The 15,900-nt window shown below is 41.7% G+C and overlaps 1 protein-coding gene across 1 annotated transcript in view; it reads left to right on the top strand.

Moving 5' to 3' along the window:
• Nucleotides 1-15,900, top strand: part of LOC111668034 (netrin receptor UNC5D-like) — a 160,934-nt gene that overhangs the window by 124,837 nt on the left and 20,197 nt on the right. The window contains exons 5-12 of the mRNA XM_023423945.2: nt 664-838; nt 1,940-2,107; nt 4,452-4,616; nt 4,966-4,998; nt 7,726-7,911; nt 11,017-11,166; nt 11,613-11,831; nt 12,723-12,807. Of these exons, the coding sequence (XP_023279713.1) occupies nt 664-838; nt 1,940-2,107; nt 4,452-4,616; nt 4,966-4,998; nt 7,726-7,911; nt 11,017-11,166; nt 11,613-11,831; nt 12,723-12,807 (1,181 nt within the window). The remainder of the gene's footprint in view (nt 1-663; nt 839-1,939; nt 2,108-4,451; nt 4,617-4,965; nt 4,999-7,725; nt 7,912-11,016; nt 11,167-11,612; nt 11,832-12,722; nt 12,808-15,900) is intronic.

The raw sequence follows: 15,900 nt of genomic DNA, 5'->3' as shown, positions 1-15,900 counted from the left end.
TGTGGATGTCAGTCATGTTATACTTTTCCCACAAAACCCTAATCTTGCAATGAGAATCAGCCCCTTCGCTAACTTTGGTAAATATAGTAATGCTGACAGGTGTTTCTATTATTTTGTACACCCCATTTATGTCAGCGAGGGAAGGAAAAATAATAGGAACACCTCTCTGTATAGTGCAATACATTTGGTAAATGGACTTCACTTATATAGCACTTTTCAAGTCTTAGAGATCAATCCAAGCACTTTACAATACATACCGCATTCACCCACGCACACGCATTCATACATCACACCCATACACACACACATAACACAGTACACCCATTTACACACAGCCATGAGGGTTCAGTATCTTGTCCAAAGATAGTTCAACACATGGACTGGAGGAGCAAGGAATCAGTGGGACCTTCTGATGCACATCCCCCTCCCCCACAATACAATTCAGAAATTCAAACAGCACCACAAAATAACATCCTCCGAAATGCTCTCTGAATCAGTTTCCACACAAATGTTCCTGGATGTGGGATTTATTGCAGCACTGTTGCATAAACTGGTTGAGGCACTGATCTCATTATTTCACACTCTCATCTTCAAACGTTCTTGTGCCTACACGTGAACCTTCGGCCTGTTGAGTCACTCATGCATGCACTCTGCTGGTTTCAGGTGGAATGGCTGAAAAACGAGGAGCCTCTAAGCTCTGACGGCATCATCGATACGAGAGGCGACCACAATCTCATCGTCTCAGAAGCTCGCCTGTCTGATTCGGGGAACTACACCTGCGTCGCCAGCAACATTGTGGCCAAAAGACGCAGCGCAACAGCCACTGTTGTAGTCTACGGTAAGAATATCAAACTCCTAAAAAAAATAAATAAAAAAAAATGTATTCAGATTGTTTCAAAGAAAAATGCATCTAAGGTTAGATCCTGTGTGTGACAGAAAAGTGCTTCAGGTTTGCACTACAAATGATCAAAACAATGTCAAACAGCTTTCTTGCCTGCATCAAAATATCAGCTTTCACTACAGAAGCAGCCCGTCAAACAGGCACCTCAAGCAAATTCCCCAAAGTCATTAATATAAAAAGCACCGCTCAACCACAGCGTGTGGCCTTTTTTCACTCAAGAGTCTAATGAGCAGGTAATGGGCAAGTGATCCCTCATGTGTGAAAACAAGGAGACACAGGCACAATATTTACAATAACTCAATTATTAATGATGGAAAGGCAGTGACGTGGGCTGTCACAACTCCCTGCCTTTTATCTGCCAGCGCTAAACACCTTGTGTAAAACGCTTTGTATTGCTGCAGGCCAGCACACACTGTTTCCAGCATTTTTATAGCCCTGTAGCGAGCTCTGCTGAGACAAAGGAAAATAAGTGAAATTATACTGTCACTCCAGCACTACCTCCTTTCACACTACAGGAACACCTTGTTAATTGGAGGGTTTCTGTGCTCGTTTTACCGACCTCTCATCCTGTTATTTATTTATTTATTTTTATTTATTTTTTTTTTCAGGAAGGGCATTTAGCTTCTGTATGAATACATCTGATTCAATCTGACACCCCGTCGCTGAGGCCCATCAATCATTCATTTCCATAATGTTAATGAAGTCTCTGACAGGCTCACTATTCCCAGTAGCCTCAGACAGACGTACAGTCGTGCAATGCAAGTATTTCTTCCTTTCTTATGACAGCAAATGAGCTGATTAGTCAATCATGCCACATTATTTAAGGCAACAAATCACAGGAAGAAGTAGATGGAGGGGAACACATAATTGATCATTTTCAAGACACCTCTGTGTTTTGTTTTTTTTATCCCTGATAAGACGTTCATTATCACCTGTGATTCATCTCCTGTGCCACGAACACTCAGAGACAGAAAATACGTTATTATCCACAGAACGTAGACCACTATCTACACTTTTCATCCCTCTCCCTTCACATAGTGAACGGAGGGTGGTCATCGTGGACGGACTGGTCGCCCTGTAACGTGCGCTGCGGTCGCGGCGTGCAGAAACGTTCTCGCACTTGCACAAACCCAGCTCCTCTCAACGGGGGAGCCTTTTGTGAGGGCATGTCGGTGCAGAAAAGCACCTGCAACACGCTGTGTCCAGGTAAGCACAAGGACATGGTTCCTCATGCTGTCAGTATTTGTGCATAAGCTTTAAAAGCGTGAATGTCCTCCAACTTCACAGGTTCCAGTTAATAGTGTTTCATGAAAAGCAGCTGACAGTTGAAAGGTTTACATGCTGGTAAAATTGACTTCAGCGGTACATTCAAGGAAACTCTGTGTAATCATACATGTATGTGCATACACAGTATAACTGTGTATATTCCTTGTAAATGCAATATCCTGTAGTTTCTTTTTCACTTCTTCCTTCAGCACTTATTTGATTCAGTACTACTTCTACCCTTTTTTTATGTGGCTGTTTTACTGCTTTATTCTATACAAATTTAAAATATTTGACTTGTTTATACATGTTCACTTTATTAAGTGTGGAGAGGGCTACAACTGCATTTAACTGTACGATCCCATGTGGTATCATGACAGTAAAGCTAAACCTTGTGCATAAACCGTTTATGTGGTTTTATGTGCTGAAACTATTTCTTGGTTGGATGCTGTGACTTCCTGTTGCACACAAACTCCCATAAATTGTCATTTTTACACTTCCAGCTTTGTGCAGATTCAACAAACGAGCTGTAATGTGTTAATTAACGATATTTAGATGTGACGATAGGTGGAATTTTCTACCTTTGGAGAGATCCAGGCTAGCTGTTTCCTCCCGCTTCCTGTCTTTATGCTAAGCTAAGCTAGGTACCTGCAACTCTTGTCAAGAAAGCGTTTTCCTCAAAATGTTGAATTATCCCTGCTGTTGGCATGACAGCTCGTCCTTGAATGCATCAGCATGAAAAGGGTTCTCTCTACTCACGTGTGCATTATCACACAATAATAATGTAAACGTAACAAAAAAGGAAAGGCAACAAAATGGTCTCTGTGATTCTCTCTGTTTCTAAAATACCTGAAATTAATAGAAAGTAGAGAGTGCCTGGAAGGCAGGAAACAAGCCTGAAAGCCTCAGGGTACGCTTTGTAGTTAGCTTTAGTCTCCTTTGAACCAGTTACATTTCACCATGAATGCATCACTTTTCCACCACTGATAGTGACAGAGGTTTGTATCAGAAATCTAAAGCAGTAGACCGTGGAAAAACAGCAAATGAGGAGAAAATGTATGGGAAATTGAGAGAGGGGTGAAAGAAAAACCCTGAGAGAGAGAGAAACAAACGGGAGAAGCTTAGGTTGGGAGAGGAAGAGCTGAGCAGCAGTTCCAGTTATCAAAACCGCCGTGTAATCTGCTCTGCCCAAGTGTTTTTTCTAGACAAGCCAAAATTTATGATTTCAACCACAGCACCAGTATAAAGGAGAATGCTCATCAGGTTTAAGGGAAAAAAAAGTTATCAGGGGCAGGCAGTGCACTCCTCCAAACATTATCTCCTCTTTGCCAACAGCCTACTTCTGAAGGATTCTTTCTCTGCATCTGAGTTTTGAACATAAACAGAGTGCATTTGCGTTTAGATTAGCAGGAAGAAGGGAACTTTAGAGCATTTGGAGGTGGAAAGGAGACTTGATGGAGTGTGGCATAAACAGAGTGTCTTTATGCTCCAAGTCAGCAAGGCGGCACAATATTTTGGCTCCCTGAGGAAGAAAATGTTTTTGTGAAGTTAGTGCTGCAGCCGTTAACTTGAGAGAGTCAGAGAACTATTAAATGAATCAGCTTAGTCTTTTTATTTTAATATTTTTTAGAGAAGTGAGTCAGTGAAAGTGAAAGTGAAAATTTAGTTTATTTTATTTATTGTTTTGTATCTAACTGTGTGTGTGTGTGTTCACAGTGTCCACACATGTCCACAGTAAATGAGAGGATGACTGTACTCAAATCTTAAAGACCCCCTCCGATGAAAGTCAAGTTTTTAACCTTGTAAACTCAGCACCACCACTGAGTATTTCCACCTTGAACTGCAGTGAACCAATGACAGTCTCCTAAGAACAGATTCACACAGCCAGGGTTTCATACATCACAGTTTGCATTAGCACAACCGCTAACACGGTGTCAGCTGCTGCCAGTTACAAGCTAACAAACAACAAAAACAAATAACTACACTTACCGCTCTGACACATCTTCCAGTCACTGATTTTGATCACAACAAACTCCTTAAAAGCTCCTGAGTCTGGGTCTGACTGAGTCTCTCTGATGTTTCCGATAACCATCTTGATACGCACCGCTCTTCCACCGGTCAACCACGCGCAGGCAGCGGTGGTGGACGGGGCATTCAATGAGGAAGTAACTTTTTATGCAGGAAAACCATGTTAAAGAAAATATTTATCATAGAGTTTTTTTTTACATAGTTTAAAACATGTCTGGAGAGGAAGGCTAAACATTTGTTTTTGTGTCTGATCCCTCAGTTGATGGCGGCTGGGGGGAGTGGAGCGAGTGGTCGTTGTGCAGTTCTGATTGCGAGAGGCAGCGCAGCAGAGAGTGCACGGCTCCAGAGCCCAAACATGGAGGGCGGCTGTGTGACGGCGTGGCACTGGCAACCGACAACTGCACCGGCGGCCTCTGCACACAGAGTGAGTCACGTCACCACCACCTCTCTCCACTGGTTCACAATGAGAAAAAAAAAGACAGTTTAGCATCATTACCGTCAGTCCCACTGTGATCAGGGACTGTGCCATTATAGATTTACTGTTCATAATTTTTGGCAGTGTGGGCTAGATCATGATCGTCATTATAATCATGCTCATTAGCAGCACCCTCATTCATCTTCATTATTCATCCACTCCACTCCACGTACATCACACAGAGTGTGCGCGCAGGCATGGATGCATACACAAGTAGTAATTAAATAAACAAACACTTGTAGTGTTCAGAAAGGTCATGGAGAAACTGTCGAAGTCTGATGTTTCTCTGTCTTTGCAGATCGAAAGTTGCTACATGATGCTAAGCCACAGGGTGAGTTTCTCCTCAGCTTCCATTTCTTACTGTCACGTTATTTTAAGGATATCACAGTCTGCAACCAATGAAGAAGGAGAAGAAGAAGAATTCTTGATTCATTGTTTATACAATGACCAAAGACGAGCTGGAGGCTGTCCCTTATTTGCAGATAGCTTCACTTCTATTGAATGTCACCATCACCATAATAAATTATTTATTCTCGGGCTGCTCGTTTCATTTGACGCCAGCCTACACCTTCTGCTAGTAGAGCAGTAACATGAAGTCCGTGTTTGACGAGGATAGTGCCAACACACCAGACCCTTAGCAGCAGACTGTCAGCTGACTGGCAGCACGTGAGAGAAACATCTGACGGGCAGTTCGGTGATTTTTCTCTTTGAATAAAACGATACTTAGATTTTAATGGTTTGCGAGTAGCCTTGATGTGAGAGGAACCAATCACTCTGACAGGTGTGGTTCTGGGGAAAAAAAAAAACACTGACTCATTATGAATGCGCCCATACTCAAAATAGACGGTTATTTCAGATATTGGTGTCCTGACAGGCAGATAGCATACATCATGTATGAATAATGAGCAGTAAATACCAGTAATATGTCAGCTCATTGCTAGAATGCATTTTAACAGAAATGAATATTTCTGTTAAAAGCATTCAATTTCCAGGCTGCGTGTGATTTCTGTGTCATGGAGGAGACGTCTCTGACTGGTGAGCGTGGTCTAATGGTTACTGTTCGTTATCTCCACCTTTGGCATCCATTCCCACTCGGTTGTAATGACATACTGTACATTGGATCATGTCACTTTCACTCCATTAAGTGGTGTTAATGGTTTTTAACAGTAATTGAAGTAAAATTCAACCATTTACTCCTGCACTGTTAAACTGTATTGTGTTTGTACTCAGGCCGTCACAATATCAGATTATTGTGGCCAAGAGAATTCATGATAACATTATAATCACGATATCTTTAGAACAATTTGAAGAAAAAAATTCTATCAGTCAAATTCATCTCTAACTTTGTTTATTGTGTGTCTTGTCTCTTTTTTGGCAAATGAATTAGACTCGTATACGAGTGTAGGGAGGTGGAGAGAGAGTCTGTAACTACAACTGTACAAAAGCGAACAAAAAGAGCAATTACACTTAATGTTTAGTGAAAAGGCAACTACATAAACAAAAGATCCACAAGGCTTAACATCTGCCATCACCATATTATCATATGTGCATTACTAACACAATATCAATATCTCATTTTTAAAATATCACGATTATCGTCGAAACCAATATATCGCGCTAAGGATGATGATGTTATGATGATCACTTCTATCAACTATATCAACTGTCCCAAACTTATTATTACATCAGTTTTACTTTAAAGTGATAGTTCGGGTTATTTGACATGGGGTTATGTGAGGCACCGATCTATAGTCTGTGCAGTAGATTCAGATCAGTGTACTCTCAGTTTGGAGAAGCAGCCAGAAGCACCTGCACAGAAGCTGAGTGATGTGCTGCTGTATTCCTACGCACAAGCGCAACTACGCTTAGCTTTGTGTGAACTGCGGAGTAATACAGTGTGCACTGTAGTTGCGCGCGCTTGTGCGTAGTAATACGGTTGAGAAAATGTAGTGCCAAAGGAAAGTGTGAAGTGAAAATATTAAAAAATAAAGCAAACACTTAAACTGAACACCTAAACACCTGCTGCTTCTATAAATTGGGAGCGAGCTGATCTAAATCCACTGCAGATAATACACTGACTATAGATCAGTACCCCACACAACCCAACGTCAAGTAACCTGAACTATCTCTTTAAATTCACACTGATGCTATTATTTTTGATGAATGTGATGTAGCACTTCAAGCCAAACAGCCTGTGGTTTACCGCTGCATATTCATCGCTTTATGCATAATTGCTGTGTAGGGTAATGGGCCGTTTATGTGTTGATTAGTGCTGCGTAGTTTGTGCAGTGAAAAATCAATTTGATACCTACTAAGCTGCTGGCACATGTTCTCCTTACTCGTCCTTTAACACAGTCATGTGTTTTTGTTTGTCAGAAACGAGAAAAAGAATCCAGCCAGGCTGCCAAAACTTCCCAAGCCCTCAATTAACCCGCTACTGTAGCTGTTAATGCCGCTTTGCATATTTTGTCAGTTTCTCCTCATTTGAGCTTCAGGTTACTTAGAGGATTTCTCAGCATGTCCTGTTTCAGCACAGATCTCATTATCTTTCGAGAACAAGCTAGCAGTCCCTTTATTTCCCACTCATTCTTTTTCTTTGTGGAGTTGGACGCTGCAGTACTGGTGGGACCAGATAGAGCATAATCATCGCCGATGAGCTAATTTAATGAATTGGTTTTGTCACATTATCCCAGTGGAAAGCAGAGTGCCTCCAACACCAGAGCCAAGCAGTGTTTGAAATGACAGTCAGGTGCTGGGTTGATTATAATCGCTTTCCTTCCGAGGTTCCTCATTAGTAGCTTCAACACTCTAGGATAGAACAATGAAGCTGTGTATCAGGAGGCATGGCAGATATGGAATAGAAAACAAAAAAGGCGCTAAAGTAGTTTGAAACCAAGGTAGACTTTGCCTCCTTGACTTTCACAGCTTTAACTCAGCTGATATTCCTCAGCAACACAGGTTTTATTTTGGGAGGAAATGCTTCCTAATTAAGCTCGGTAGACAAAAAAAGTCACTAAAAAAATGCGTTTCTCTCTCTTACTCACTCGAACTTTCCAAGGTGTGGAGAACAGCAGTGATGTGGCCTTGTACTCGGGCCTTGCTGCGGGGGTGGTGACAGTCGTGCTGCTGATCATCGCCGTTACTCTTTATCGAAGGAGCCAGAGCGAGTACGGTGTCGATGTCATCGACTCCTCCGCCCTCACCGGGGGCTTCCAGTCCTTCAGCTTTAAGACCTCTCGTCAAGGTGAGCCAGTGACTGTGTGACTGATCCCACTGTGAATGTGGGCTTCCCACCACATACTTGTTTTTTTAATTTAATCTTTATTTAATCAGTCAGTCTCTTGAAATCTCTTTTTCAAGAGAGACCTGGGAACAGGAAGCAAACACAAGACATCATCAACAACAAAGACAACACAACTACACAATACAAGAAACTAAGACGCAAAGAATTAACAAAAAACTTTGTAATAGTCATAAAATACATCAAATAATAAAGTTTAAAATCTCCAAGCTTGCAGTTGATTCCATTTCGAGGATGCATAATACCTGAAACCAATTCTCTAAATATTAGTGCGAACTGAGGTTAAGTAGCTACTGGATCGTGTTTTGTGGAAGAGCTGTGAGGTTGTTTGGAGGTCATTTTTTAAATGAATAACATGAGCCGGCTATTTTTTCTTGACTGTAGGTCAGTCCAAACTCACGGTGCGATACAGAGAACAATGATGAGTGCGGTATTTGTCATTTGTGATAAAGCGAACAGTGCACAAGGGAAACACAGGGTTTAAGTGCTGGAGTGTTGCAGTGACAACACAGAATATCTCCGTAGTCAATGACAGACATGAAGGTTAACTGCGCAGTAGTTTTACAGCTGGAAGAAGACGGATGTCCTTAAAGTCTGTACAAGGAACCTTCGTTTTGTACTGTCTCCAAAATGGAAAAGAAACATAAAAGAGGGGACGAAGGAGGTTGTTAATGTTATGTTTTTTTTTTTTTAGATAATGATATGATAATTAATGGTTCCAAAGTCAGATACCCATCATCTATTATAATATATATGATAATCAGGTAGAGTTTATGACACATCCTGAGGAGTACATCTTCAATATTTCACTGTATACACTCAGAATAGCTCAACAGTGTGGTGTTCTGTGCTTAATTTGCTGTTTGATGATAATTAATTGATTCAAAAATGCATGCTGTTTAATTCTTGCATAATTACACTGACCACACCCCATAAATTAGAGAGTAGTGTTGAAATACATCTGTCATCCCTGCTGCTATAAGACAGCTACAGGTATTTCTCCTGTAATGTCTCCCGTGCACAGACGCTGCAAACACATTTAAATTTGTGTTCTGATGGGCATCTAAATTTATACTAGATTTAAGAGTAAAAAAACGGGTTTAAGTCTCCTCTTGAAATCCAAGAAGTGAAACTCAACACACATTAAAAGGGTTCATGTGATTTTTGAAGTGTTCTGTTTTTGCTTCTTCGCCATCTAAAGATACTTGACTTTGCAATAAGAGGTTGTTAAAGAGCAAATTCAAAACAAGTACCAAAGCTGCAGCACCTTTGCACAAATGGATTCATGTGGATTCGAAAAATGACCAAATAGGCACAAAGAAACCCCCCAAAAAACCTTCCTGTGTCCGATAAAAATGGCATCACAGTTTTATTTGCTGTGAAAATACAAGTGTCTTTGCTGAAATTACAAATGTACTTATTCATTTTTGTAATCTGCATGTTATTAGTGTATCATATGGTTGTCATGATCAAAAATAAGAAGATTTGATCATTTTCATTTCCCCAAATAAGCTAAATGAAACGTAACTCAGTAACTGCAATTGCAATTATACTATCTGAATAAGTTTGATGCTTGAGTTTCAAAAAGAAAAAGCCCAGGAAATCAAATGAAGTCTGTAGTTTTGCCTGGTGGCAGTGAGTTGGCATTACTATATAAAGGAAGTGTCGCTCTCCTCCAAAACGTAAGAGTGAGGCACAGATGAGGAGAGGAGAACAGACACAGGTGTCATTCTGTAGGTGAAGAAAATGGTAAGTACCAGCTGCACAGAGAAGACTGAATGGAGCAGGACACGGCAACATACAGGACGTGCTTCTGGCTCTGCTGCACTTTATTTTTATTCAAATAATGTAACCGCATGTAATTTAAACTACATAACATGCAAGCAAATCATGCAGTTTTGTATTTAAATGTCTTTATGAATTATGCATACATTTATTTGTATTGTGATATAGCTACATCAATTATTTAAATGCTTTAGGGGCCAGAGTGACTGGATTTTTCAGTTTGTTTACTTGAGCCTTCTGGAGATGCTGTAGTGCACTAAAAGTCCAATAACATACAGTATGAAGCTTAATCTAAAAAGCACATCGTGTATTTATTGCTTTATTGCAAACATCAGTTTGCCCTAAGCAATAAACGCTCACTTAGAACATATGGTAACAACCGCTGTTTGTGTTCCAAACAAATTCACATTTTAACTCTCATCTGTTATTACTGAGACCTTCTTTACTGGCGCCATAACTTAAGAGCAGGCATGGCATGGCATCATAGGCTGTGTTGGTGTTATCCTACATACAACAAATCCTCAATGAATTATTCATGATTCCAAAATTAAAAATGTAATTTATTAGTGTTTCACTTTTTCTTTTTTCGCTCAGGCCCCCAAATGGAGCATTTGTGGTCCCGTGTGTCCAAAACACTGGAGCACCAGAGCTCAGAGGCGGGGTGTGTTCTGTGCCACAGATTGAGGCATATTTTTACAAGGCTGGCATTATGGGTCGCCACAGCAACAGCTCTCAGCGGGGCATAATAAAGTTCATTTTGATAACACAGCAGGGGGCAGGAAAAGCTTTAATCTTGATCTGTGCTCCCCTTGATAGAGGGGCTAAAACAGCCAAAACTCCTGGCTGCAGCTACAGCAGCATCCACACCCCTGCCTGCAACCACTGAATATAACTGTAAAGAAAACTGTTGATATTCACACACTAAACAATTCATACTGTAATTCAATGTAAATATTTCTGGCATTCAAGCATTATCACTAAACAACCAGCCAATGTTATTTTCCATTTTGTCCCTTAATTTTAATTGAGACATTGATGCAGTAAGGTTTCTGCCATTTTTGTTTCCATGGTAATAATGATATCATAGCAATAGCCACAGTAAAACAAAAATAATTGCCATCACATACTCTTTAGGTTTTTATTTGCTGTTTACATTGATTTAAAGTGTTTCTCTCCAGAAATGTAATTGTTACTTAAAGATATCTAATGACAATAATTGACAATGTGACAGTAATTCGTTTTTTGTCTTTGTGCGTCTTGCAGCGAACCCCCTGCTGATCAATTCCTCCATGCAACCTGATCTGACAGTGTCACGGACGTACACCAGCCCCATGTGTTTCCAGGACTCCATTGACAAGGAGCTGATGGCCGAGCGCTCACTCCTCGACCCGCTCCCCGATCTCAAGGTCAAAGGTCAGGAAATAAAACTGTTATGAGAGCCCGTGTCTGTGCTAGTCGACTACTTTTGGAAGGGCTAGAGAATTACAGAGTGTGCAGCTCTGCAGTAGCAGTCAGAAAGATAATCCATCCTGCTTTGAACCTGTTTTTCTTCCAAAGCAATCTCTAAGAAAAAGCTTTCATACAAGGAAAGAAATGGTCATGACCTTGGAGGGCATGACGAATTTGCTATACGATAAGCCACATCCCCCTTAGCTACTGTTGCTACACGTGTCAAAAAGTTAGCATCTTAACCAGTCGATGATCCATGTAGAAAAAATGTACGATGTAGAGTCCTTTGTATTTTCAAGCTGTATGTTTCCTCCTTTCTGTTACATGGTGGCTATACTGATGCCATATTCCTGTGTGATCTGACTTTGTTTCACTGCAACAAAGTCACAGCTGCTCCCTTGTATCTGCAGGGGTGGCAGAAAGGGCAGAGTACCATGTCATGTCCCACCCTCAGACATTTCCGAGGGGCCTGGCTCCAGACTACAGAGGAGTTGCGGTGGGAACGACGCTGGGCAGGAGAAGTAAAAACCTCTTCACTCCTCAAGTCTCTCTGACTCCCAGCAGGCCTCTCCACAAAGCAACGGCAGTCTTTGGTCATGCTGGAGGACGGCTGGTTGTTCCTAACACAGGTCAGCCCAGTGCAGGGCAGTTTGTGCATTCAATATGTTCCCGTGTGAAAGCTGAAATTCCTACAATGAAGAGGTAAAAAAAAAAAAAAAAATCACACAGAAGCTACAATCTGTAACTTAACCACAGCAGCGATGATACAGAGAATCCAGCGCTGCATTTTGAAGTTGTTTGACCTTGTCAATGTTGGTCCGCAGTGAAAATGTGAAAATGTCATCGATCGACCAAGCAACATTAAGATGAATATATTATTTACTGAAGTGATGAAGTTAGACAGCGTTGGCATTTTTAACCAACCGATGGGTCCTGACAAACACAATCTACATTTCTCAGAGCAAGAGAAGTGTTTCTATAACCGCAGTAAATGCATCATTTGGAGTGTTTCACAAGATAAATCGATTTAAAATGTGGAAATTGTTGATTTCAGCTTTAACATTTCGATACTGTACAACTGTAAAGAAAATGTTAACAGGTCTATGTAAAGTAAAGCTACGACGCTCAGTCAACCAGATTATTTCTGCAGCGCTGTCTCGTGGCCAACATTCATCATCCTGTCCACTGAGGGGCTTTATCTTCTGCGGCGTAGATTGGCAGTAATTGTTTATCATATAGTAGAATATGGTGTTTGTGTCTAAGAAAGAGACAGTCTGTGTGTGTGTGTGTGTGTGTGTGTGTGTGTGTGTGTGTGTGTGTGTGTGTGTGTGACAGAAACTGCGTGCAGCATCGATTCACAAGGCACTTTGGGACTTGCTTCCGTCACCTTTTTCTGGGGCCATCACCTCCCTGGCTGTCACCTCCAGTAAAGGGACCTGACAAGCGAGCAGGTGTGCGTGTCATGTGTGTGCATGTCTAGCTGTGTGTTGATCAGTTCTTGCATACCTCCCTCTCTGCAGGTATCAGTCTGTTGGTGCCTCATGGGGGGATCGCAGAAGACACTACCTGGGAAATGTACATGATCATCAACCAGGAAGACAGCAGGTGAGGGACCCTCACTGAGGTGGTGCAGTCTGCTTCTTGGGCTGCTCTCTTTTAATCTTTAAACCCGTCCCGCCGCATCTCCCCACCCTCTTCCTGCCACGTCGTCTCCTCCCTTTTCTCTGCCGAACATGCACAGATACACACATGTGGAGAATACGCAGGTACATGTGCTGTACATGCACAGTTTACATGCACACACATACAGATGCAGACATATTCCCAGCCCTGCATGGGGTCCTTGCTCATATTTCTGAGACTACAGGGGAGGACACGATGTGTCACAAATACACATCACGCAGCTGCAGACAGATACCATTACTGCCTTAAGCAACTGTCTCAGCAGAGGAGGATGCACTCCATGACTCTTGTGGCCTATTTTGTGTTTGTAGATACAGCTGACAATATCTCCCTCCATCGTGACTGGTTAGAGTGGTGAACTTTGTAAAATCACGACGATAGGTGATATCGATTTGGTTTTTGGTTTGATGGGAACGAGATATGCTACAAAGTTTGGGTGATTATTGCCTGCCAGCAGGAGTCTATTTCTGTAACTTTGCCGTCGAGATTTTCACAAAGCAATTACTCAAGGAGAAAATGGAGTGACAGATAAGATCCGTTTGAAAAGGAGTCTAATACCTTTGACATCTTTGCAACAGAGACTCAAAAGCTATGACAACCAGAAATCAGTTTTTGGACATGTTCTTGACTTATAGCAGACAGTATCACCATGTCAGTATGTCTGCTAGAGAGATATCACTCTAACAACACGGCTAACTGCCTGAGCTTCTCAGTGAAACTCAATTTTTACGTCCGACATTTAGTGCCATCTGAAATTCAGCTATCATTTCACCTCACCTCTGCCCACCCATTAAGTTGCCACAGTCGTCTGGGTAGAGATACAGATCAAAGGTCACATATAGGCTGCGGCTCAGAGCTCAGTTAGCCGGCTTGTTGTACACTCCCCTGCCCAAAGTCTCCCCCATTTCAGCCAAGCTGCTGCCCTCCAGGCTCCTGCTTTGCTCTGATAAGCCTGATGCTGTTTACTTCTCCGGCTGTCGGTTAAGAAGCTGCAGGAGCTGTGCACCGCTGAGCTGTCAGTCATAGCCTATCTTCTGACAGCCGCAGAGTCCAGGGGAGAAATTGGATCCTTTCTTCCCATTCAAACCCGGGCCATCTACATAAGACGATGCTTTCCTCTGCGAAGAATAGGAATCGATCAGCTCTGGCTCGGTTTCAGGTGTTCACAAGAGCTTTCGTCCATCCTCTGGGCTTTTACAAGGATGTTTTGCGTGTGATCTTTTTCCAGCTCAGCAGGGGTCAGTGGGTAGTGCAAGGACAGAGACCCAGTGTGTGACAAAATATACCTAATATGTGACTCACACAATTCAGATTGAATGAGCTCAGCAGTTTAATCCTTATTTTCTGAGCATCCTTTTGCAGGGAGGCAACTACTACTCTGCAGTGTCGGTCACACCTGCCTCAGACTGAGCTTCCTTTTAAAGTTTTGGTTGGTGGTTGTTTTTGGTGTCATTTTTATTTGGTCTCCTCCATTAGTATCAAATGAGATGACCTTGCTGTTTGGCTGCTAGGGGGCAGTGTAACAAGCTGTTAACACGACATTGACATTTTACTACCTTGTAAAGTTGTCATAGCTAATGTGCCTAATGAATGTGTAGTTAGTCCAGTATTCACACCGTTGAGCTTTGTGTTGGTTCCCACCATTTTATAGGGGAAATACTTTGTTCTGTACCAGCCAAGTTCTCCATTATGTCCCCCAGTAATTCACTAAAGCCACTTTTGCACTTGTCAAAAGACCCACTAACATCCGCTAAGACCTGCTAACATTGGGCTTTTGTCTGCAATGGAAAAGGGTTGATGTTTCAGAATCGATGTAAAACACAAAACCCTTTTCAGAGCACAAACACTGTGACACACCTGCGGCGCACGCTGCCGCTAAATCAGAAACACTCAGTGATGAAAGAGTGAGCTGCAGCCCCAAAATAAGTTTTAAAAACACACAATCACCAATCAAAGCATCTCAAACGGAGGCTCCAACACATTACGGCAGCACTATGGATCCATCCTACCTTTCTGCATCGCAGCTAGCAGCTCAATCTTTCTCCCCTGCGTCTGTGTGTGTGTGTATGTGCTCTGTAACTGCTTGTGGTGACACTGAGTGTGTCCTGTCCGGCAAACTCGACTGGCAGCATAAAAGGAGTCAATCTGCTCATTTTGGTGTCAAAAGGGTACGACTCTGTCTGTCTCCTGTTTGCTGCTGTGCAGATAACATACACTGGGATTTTAGAGCTTGTCCACTAAAACAGCTGCCTGCTGTAAAAAACAATGCTGATGAGAGCGGTGAGAGCGAACCAAAACAGTACATTTGTTGGAAATAAAATCAAAACAGTTCATTAAAAGATGTTAAAAACCTGTGGGTAACTGTAGAGTCTGCTGATAATTCTCTGTGGGTTTGTCCCTAAAAAAATATTGATTAGTGCAGCTTTAAGTAGCTAAAGTTGGGAAAAGTATTTTGTGGTTTGACAGAATCAGATTAAGTATTCCTAGTTTACACCAAAGCTATCGAATGTTTACATTGAGTGGAATATCAAAGGTGAACTCTTGGGGGCACCAGTGCATATCTGATAAATTGCCTCAGGTGAAGTCAATTTGTTTGACCACCTGGCTGGTATAAAATGCTAACAGTAACTGTTGATAGTCTGTTGATGTTGAGTATTGACAATTGACAATTTAGTAATAAATGAAAGAATTGTTGACAGCTTTTGTGGGTAGTACTTCTTCAGTAGAAAGTGCTGTTGTACCAACACTGTTCAAATCGTCCTTTATGGATTATGTCCAGAGTAACAGAGACTCTGACGCAGGGTTTTGCCTTTGTCTAGTTTTTTGTTTGTTTTGTTATTAATTCTGTTATAAACTCTAGTTTCCTGGCTGTGTAACTCCACACTGCTGTGAGAGCTTGAAAGACAGACTGTCAAACACCAATCAGGCATTATGAAAATGATTTATTTATAATTGTGTTCTGATTAAATAAATGAATGTCACACTGGAAAGTGTCATCTGAGTGAAAGAGGAATG

This window comes from Seriola lalandi, unplaced genomic scaffold (genome assembly GCF_002814215.2).
Source record: "Seriola lalandi dorsalis isolate HSWRI2012SDOR001 ecotype SW California unplaced genomic scaffold, Sedor1 jcf7180002054695, whole genome shotgun sequence".
In the NCBI taxonomy this organism is placed as follows: Eukaryota; Metazoa; Chordata; class Actinopteri; order Carangiformes; family Carangidae; genus Seriola; species Seriola lalandi.
This window is presented reverse-complemented; position numbering and strand designations above follow the sequence as displayed.